The 8258-nt window shown below is 48.8% G+C and overlaps 1 protein-coding gene across 3 annotated transcripts in view; it reads left to right on the plus strand.

Annotated features, from left to right (window-relative positions):
* LOC124288026 (striatin-interacting protein 1 homolog) overlaps positions 1 to 8258 on the plus strand; it is a 59106-nt gene that overhangs the window by 14384 nt on the left and 36464 nt on the right. For 2 of the 3 annotated variants that reach the window (XM_046724575.1, XM_046724594.1), the window contains exons 9-10: positions 6083 to 6264; positions 6566 to 6695. In XM_046724575.1, the coding sequence (XP_046580531.1) occupies positions 6083 to 6264; positions 6566 to 6695 (312 nt within the window). The remainder of the gene's footprint in view (positions 1 to 6082; positions 6265 to 6565; positions 6696 to 8258) is intronic. The other variant, XM_046724584.1, reaches the window with a different exon arrangement.

The raw sequence follows: 8258 nt of genomic DNA on the forward strand, positions 1-8258 counted from the left end.
TTGGGGCGAGTTCTGCCCGGCTGGGCGACTCGTTGCTTCTGGCGCCTCTTGACCTTTATGGTCTTTCGGGTTCAGCCTCTGGTATATCCTCGGCGGTCTCTCAGGAGTATGAGAGTACGGCTGCCGAGGATTATGCCAAGGTGGACATGGAGGGAGGGAGGAGCCGGAGGCGGGAGTGCCGTACTCCTACTTTGGCTCGTCTCTGAGGCAGGTGCGGGAAAAAATTGCCGAAGCCCTGCCCCAGGTGGCCGCTCCCACACAGGCTCTACCTACCGCGGGAGTTTCGGCTCCCGGGGGAGGCTTTTGCGCCTACCAAGGTCGCCGAGGCGCGCCTACGCATCCTACCATCACTGGTAGGTGAGGTGGTAAATCCTCTCTTAACTGGTTCTCGCTCGAGATTTGATCTGCCCGGACGCTGGCAGGAGGTACCAGTTGGGGAGGAGACGCTTATTCGAACCACCAGTGGTGGACGAAAGCGCGTCTTTGCCTCAGTCACGCTAGGGGGTCGTCCCTCGCCTTCCCTGGCCTCGCCAGGCAGGGCAGGCGCCTCCCCCCTTTTCCTGCTAATTCACTGCCGCTGAAGTCTGCGTACCGGTCATTCGAGGAATGTTACCGGTGCGCGGCCCAGCACCTCAAAGTAGCAGTCCACTCGGCCTACCTGTCTGCACTGCAGGGACAGCTGGTGGCTCACAGCGCTTGTGGCGCCGACTCATCGGAGTCGGTGCTCGCGCCCGCCAGCTCACGGACGTACACTCGCATCTGGCTAGGGATAGCATTCGGTGCTGTGCCAGCCAGATGATGGGTGCCGTCATGGGCTTGCGCCGCCTGTGGTTGTCTGTGGCGCGGTATTCGCCGGCCACACAACAAGCGCCCTGTCATTGCCCTATACCATGGGATCCTCCCTGTTCCCTGGGGCATTGCAGGTAGTATCGAGGCCGCTGGAGGCTGTCTCTACCTTCAAAGACTCAAAGCCTTTGTTGGAGCAGCCCTCCCTCCGCCTCGCCAGCTGCCTTCCCCGCTAAGGCCCGCTTATCCTTCTGCCCCGGCGACTGCCCCTGTCAGGCGCGTCGGCTGTCCCTATTCCTCCGGGAGTGGGAGGCAGCCACCTCAAATCCCTGGGTCCTGTCCACGCCAGGGATGGCCATTTGCCACAGTGGGAGGCGAGATCCTCCGTCCTTCTCCGGAGGGTTGGCACACGCCTGTGCCAGTGGGCGAGATCCTCCTCCTCTCCGACATGGACAGCATTCCGTGTCGGTTCAGTCCTTACTGAACAAGGCAGCCATCGAGGTGGTTCCTGTGGGTCAACAAGGAGAGGGTTTTATTCCACCTACTTCCTAGTGACCAAAAGGACGGAGGGTTCAGACCCATTCTGAATCTCAGAGGGTTGAACCAGTTACTGGAGGTGCCGTCTTTCAGGATGGAGACACTCAGGTCAGTGATCTCCTCCGTCGGTGACAGGGGATTGGCTTACGCCAATCGATCTCAAAGACGATACCTCCATGTTCCAATGCACCCGAAGTTCAAGAAGTACCTCCGGTTCTCCTTCGACGGACGTGCTACCAGTTTCAAGATGCTCCCCTTCGCATCTCCACGCGCCAAGGGTGTTCACCAAACTTATGCTAATCCCAGCTCAGTTAGCCAGGTCTCAGGGCAGGTGTTGTCACCGCATACCTAGACGATTGGCTTCTCAGGGCCTTAGGTCCTCAGTTAAGCAGAGCCTCCACACTGTGCGCGTGATGGATACTCTGGTGTCACTGGGCTGGATTATCAACCTCAAGAAATCAGACCTCGCTCCGACGCAGGATCTGATATTCTTGGGGCAACATTCAACACGGAGCTAGGGATTGTTTCTTGCCCCGGACCGCATCGCCAAAGTCCAGAGTACTGTTTCACAGTTTCTCCAGTCGCCCAATCGTCAGCTCGAACATGGCTTCGTTGCTAGGCAACATGGCGGCGACAGTGGACGTGGTTTGGCGGCGCTGGCCTGAGGATCGACCAGTTCAGCAAGCGTTAGCGCAGTTGTGGTCCCACTCGCAGAGCTACTGAGATTATTCTCACAACGCCCGAAAGTGGTTAATTCCTCACTTGCGATGGTGGACGGAAGTCGGGGAATTTGTCCAGGGGATCCCCTCGACACCCCGACACCTTTCCTCTCAGTTCAGACGGACGCCTCCCTCACAGGTTGGGGGTCCTGGCGAAGCACTCAGCCTCCGGCCTCTGGTCGGGCGGAGAAGTCAGCCTACACATCAATGTGTTAGAACTGAGAGCAGTCCGCAGGGTGTTCGAAAGTGCTTCCGAAAGTGTTGGTGCAGGGCCATGTGGTTCGTCTAGAAATGGACAATCAAACGCCATGTCTTACATTCTCAAGCAAGCAAGCGGCACAGTGTCTCCGCCGGCTCCTTCAGGAGGCGTGGCAGTTTCTACTGTGGTGCTTAATCAGTTCAACATTCGGTTTTGCCTGTTTATCTCCGGGTAGACAACGCCCATGCAGATGCACTCTCACGGGCGATACTAGCCCCACACGAAGTGGATGCTCGACCGGGAGATATTCGGGATTATCTCCCAGTTGTTCGGGTCATTCCAGGTGGATCTGTTTTGCGCCTGGGGTGACCGAACCAGATTCCTGTGTTTTGCTCCCCGGATTCGGATCCGGGAGCTTAGCCAACGCACGCTTTCAGCTCGATTGGACGGACAGGGTACTGTGGGCCTTCCCCGATACCACTGATTTCCAGGATCCTGTCACAGCTGACCGCACAACCAGCTCGGCTACTTGTGCTTCTGGCACCCCTTTGGTCGGCAATAACGCTGGTTTCCGTAATTCTCAGGTTTCTGGCTCAGCCTCCTGTTCTATTACCTTTTCGACCGGACCTCCTATCCCAGAACGGAGTTTCCACTTTCAATCCCAGGATTCAGTGGGTGGCCTGGCCGCTGTCAGGGGATCGCCCCGCGAAGCGGGAATTCCTGCACCAGTTGCAGACACAATTCTGGCTTCGCGGAGGGATTCGACAAACGCTCAATATGAGGATAGATGGGCCTGTTATTCGGCGCTGGTGTGTCAACAGGGGATTCTTGATCCCTTTCTACAGAATTAGTCTGTGTTTTAGAATTCCTCCAGTCTCGTTGGACGCCGGTCTAGCGGCTTCAACGGTTCGAGGATATTCTACAGCTATTTCTGCGTTTCATATACCTGTTGACGGTGCTCTCTTTGGGGCAGCACCCTCTGGTACAGCGCTTTTAGCAGGCGTGGACAGAATCCGTCCCGTTGTCCGGGCGGATTAGTCCCCGCGGGACTTGTCAATCGCTCTTGATTGGCTGTCCGGTCCACTGTTTCACAATCTGTCGGCTCTTTCACTCCAACTGTTGACGTGGAAGACGGCGCTTCTTGTGGCGGTGACTTCAGGCAGGCGGGTTGGCGATATTCATGCAATGTCGGCCGATCGCGCTTACTGTTTTCACAAAGACAGAGTTAGCATACGGCTGCCTGATACTTACCGCCCTAAGAAGGATAGTCCCTTCCATGTGACGGCGCCTATTGAGCTCCCAGCTTTCACTCAGCCTTCCTGTCCGGTACCTCTCACGACGTGCTCACGCCTTAGATGTCCGTGAAGACACTTAAGGCTTATATCAAACTAACAAGGGGTACCCGTAAGGGTAACCAATTGTTTTGTTGTTATGGCGGGTTCAGGCTGGTCTTCCGCCACCAAGCAAACCATTTCTCGGTGGCTTGTCTTTGCCATACATATGAGCTATACTCAAACAGGGCGATCCCGCCTGTTGGGTTGAAAGCTCATTCGGTTAGGGCAGTTGCTACATCGAAGCTTACGCTGCAGCCCTGCCCATTGAGGAGATCTGCTCGCGGCTATTTGGAGCCGTCCGAAGCACGCTCATCCGTCATTTCCAACTTGACAGGCTCTCCAGTGAGCGTGCTCGGTTCGGGTCAGTCAGTTCTCTCCAGTGGGCATGGTTCCACCTCTCTAGCCGATTGAGCTTTCGAGAAAGTATGTGAACCATTCTATGCCAACTTTTTAACACTGGTGTTGGGTTTTAAAAATCTTGTTTACATATTCCCATGGTGACGGGTTTTATGTGGTGATGGTTTTATTCCCATGTCTTTGCATTCTGCTCTAGACTTTACTGGCCTTGGAAGCTTTGCTAAAATATATACATATTAAGGCATTTCGCTTCTGGCTGCTTATTGCGGGACCCTTATCTTCGCCTCGAGTAGATTACGGGAAGGAGGGAGGGTGTGTCTCGTTAGTTTGCTTTAGCGAGGTTTCGCTGGGCAATTTACATATGTTCGACCCTGACCCTGGTTCATGCCCCCGCCTGATTGGCTATGGTGGACACGCGTGACGGGTAAGTGTGCTTTTTCTGCTATAATTAGCTTGGGAAATTCCACTTCTTGTCGGGGTGTTTTCTGCAGACAGAATGCCGCCCTTAGCTCCTGCTCTTTAGGAGTCTGTCTTATGCTTATAAGTACCCCAAGGAGGAATATATAAAAGAATCGAACTAACCTGTATAGGTTTCAGATTCTTTGAATATATTCCTCCTTGGGTACGCCTACCACCACCTCCCCACATTCTGTCTGATGTCGTTCAGCATGGAAAGTGAGGTGCGAGGTTACTGTCTAGAGTTACCTGCTCTTGGCTGTAGGGGGCCAGAGGGCCCTGTAAGGGTGGTCTCACAAGACAAAACGTAGTTTTTGTTTTGTAAATATTTTATTCAAATATTGTTACAACTGTCGTAGGGATTTTAAATGGACATTTAAATGCTTATAAGTACCCCAAGGAGGAATATATTCAAAGAATCTGAAACCTATACAGGTTAGTTCGAATTTTTCCCCATATTAATCTTGGAAATAAATTTTTACGGAGAAACAGAACTTGTTTTGATCAATTTAATAGCATTGTTAATATCTTCACTGATCTTGGTGTCTCTTTTATGTAGAGAAAAACTGCTATTGTATACTCATGGAAACAAATACAGGAACACATGAAAGTGCAAGTGTTCTTATACTCTTTTCCAGGTTTCTTGTCATGCTTTATATTGCACTGTGGGTGAAAATCTGGAAATAAATAAAGGAACACTTGTACCTCATGTTTTCCGTTATGCGTTGCCATGGGTTTATAAAAAGAATTGAAATACAAATTACCAGTAATGTTTGTGATTTTCAAGCACAAAATCAAATTACAGTTTTATTTATAATATGGTTATAGCATGGGGTTTATTTTAGGCAGCTTTGATGTGCATTGTAATGTTATCAGTCAGTAACACCGAAGTGTTTGTGTGCAGAACTCGTTATCTTCACCATGTCCTCAAAACGTTGCACAGTTATTTACAGTATATTTGACAGAAATAACAACTGTTTAGTGTGCATCTTAACATGTTTTACTAAAACTCAGCTTTGTAGTACTTGTGTGTTTGTCCTTTCATTATAAACTCTAATTTTAGTGGGACCAACCCGAATAGCAATTGTTAGAGATATGATCTGATTGATTATCTCCGCTTGTACATGAGATTAGCTTGTTATTATCAACTATGAACACAATGTATGCTTCTATTATGTTCTTGTAGTCTGTATAAACGTGTTTTGTAATTTAAAAAAATTTATCCATATAAATAATGCATTTTATGTTCAAGCTTAAATTTCAGTAACTGGTTGTCTCTTGTTCATGAAGAATGGTTAATTTATGAATCAGTGAAGTGAAAGGGAATATGGGCAATGTATAGCTAGGTTACGTTGATTGATGGAAAAGCAATGGTCAGGTTACTTCTACAGTTGCTGGTATATAACTACAATACACCTTTAGTCCAATAACATCTGAGCCATTAACCTGAACCAAACACACAAGTAGGATGAAGGTCTGCCAGGCCCCATCACTGTCTGGTCTGGGGTCGTTACAGGGCCACATGTACATCTAGAAACGATGTCGCTGGGGGAATGTCCCAGACCAAGACTGTAGATTCCTGGTCGGCCTGAGAGTTTGGCTCAGCCTCGCTTTCTAACCTCTCTCTGCCATTTCTGCTTCCTCCTCTATCTGCTGTGCCTGTGTGGACTTGCCACGATACGCTACAATGTTAGAGTTTGGTCAAACAGAGCAGTCTAGATGACCCCTTTGAGAATGGAGCTGAACGTGATGATGATCTGATGAGAGAGATTGACCCAATGAAGAATGGGAGTGACGAGGAGTTACCTCCCACTCCACCCAGACCCTCCACACCCACTGTCACACAGAGGTCATTGCCATGGAAACCAAAAGTCAGGTCAGTTACTATCTACACAGAGAGAAGGATTTTATCATCATCATAACCACAGACCTTGTGCTAGAAATCTATCATTAAATAGGTTACACATTTTGCTATGCCTGTATGTACTTTGATGAGTTTCAGGATAGTGTTTTCTGTACCTGTAGTGTGATCTATCTACTATGTTATCAGTTGTTGAGAGATGTTCTGAGTGTAGCTATGGCAAACTGGTACGGTAGTCATTTGTTTTTAAAGATAGAAGTGAAACTTAGTTCTTGAAGGTATTTAATGTTATAATTGAGGTGACAATGTGTTGCAGGTTAAAGGACTTGGAGATGTTTCTGGAGCACACCCGAGGCAAGTTTGTGGGGTTCCAGGTGAAGAACGACCACTCTTCCCTGGCGGGTCTACCACAACCCATACACGAGGGTGTCAAGGTTCTCAAACAGGTACATACAACTCCTTCCTTGCAGTGTGAAATGACCAACTTGTCTGACTGGGTGTTAAATGGCAGGTCTGGGTGATAAAGTGATAAAAGGCTACGGTGTGTGACTAATTTTAAAAGTGAAATGAAAAGTCAGAGAGAATGTTAAATGACTAAAGTACTGTCGGAAATGCTAGAAAAATGCTTTTTAGCCTTAATATCTTTATAAAGGTGATAAATGTACTATGTTGTCAATATATCAACTCGCCTATTGTCTACCTAATTTTTATTTCAATCGATTTAACATTCCCATGCATTTAAAGGGCAGTTTACAGGAGAGAAATTTGTCCTTATCCTGACTCATGCTTATTGCTTGTCTTCTTCTTGCGAACATAGTGGAACACGTGTATCTCCCAATTGAAGTTCCCTTCAATTAAAAAATCACTAATCAGTACTCACCACGAGTTACCTCCCTTCCACAAGCGCGGGAACGAGGGCGCCACCCGAACCCATGTGCCTCACTCTCTCCTTCTTCGCCCAGTGAGCTGGACGTGAGAGCGCCTGTGTCTCCCAACACACTATATCCTTTATTTATATTTAGTTTAGTACCTCTCATATTCAGTTATAGAGGTGTAACTAGTATCCTTATTCAACTTGCATTGATTATTAGTCGTGTTTCTGCTGTTTTATTCATGGTTCGCCGTGTTTGTTCAGCAGTTTACGTTCATGAGAATCTGCACAGGTTGTAAACTACGTTATTCTGCTACCGATCCACATTTAAAATGCCCTAGTTGCATTACTCCATGTTCTATTGTTTCTCGTTGTAAATTATGTATTAATTTACCAATCTCTGCCTTTGATAAATATTTATGTTCCGTTTTGAGACGGAAGGCAGATAAATCTTGCATACAATCTTCAGTCATGGTTATAGATCGGAAGCTATTATACCCTGTCAACTGTTGACTGACGACCCGCCACCGGCTGGTGGCATGCCGGAGTTTCCCTCGGGGGGATAAGCGTGGGACGCAGTCCGCTATGTCCAAGAAGCGACCTGCATCTCAAGACATTCCGTCTTCTCAGTCTAAGACTAGGAAAGCGTCCACATCATCTCAACGTACGCTTCGAACCCCCAGGTCCACAGCTTCGTCAAAAGGGAAATCTACGAAAACTACAAATAATTTTGCCTCCGATATTCTACCTGTCTCAGAATTATGTTTATATGATGATGACATTCCGATTATCATTCCAGATGTACGTCAAAAGAAACGTCCAGTATCTGCTACCGTCACAACAGCGCATATAAACACGCAACCAGAGATGCCTACGCTGACGCCTGAGTTTACGATTGAGGGTCCCGTCACTTTCACAGAGAAGCCACCCTCAACGCCAGCGCAGACTGTCCCAGACGACCTGGTTAACCAAATCATGAGACTGATGGAGGAGCCACGGGCCCCAGAGCCCAACACTTAATAAGTCATACAGGGCCCCAGAGCCCGCCTTGGCTTCGCGTAGGGCCCCAGAGCCCACAAACGCGCCTCCGCGAAGGGCAACCCAGCCCGTAGCGATCACTTCGCAAAGGAAGTCCCAG

This window comes from Haliotis rubra, unplaced genomic scaffold (genome assembly GCF_003918875.1).
Source record: "Haliotis rubra isolate DU_JTF1 unplaced genomic scaffold, ASM391887v1 Scf111, whole genome shotgun sequence".
NCBI lineage: Eukaryota > Metazoa > Mollusca > Gastropoda > Lepetellida > Haliotidae > Haliotis > Haliotis rubra.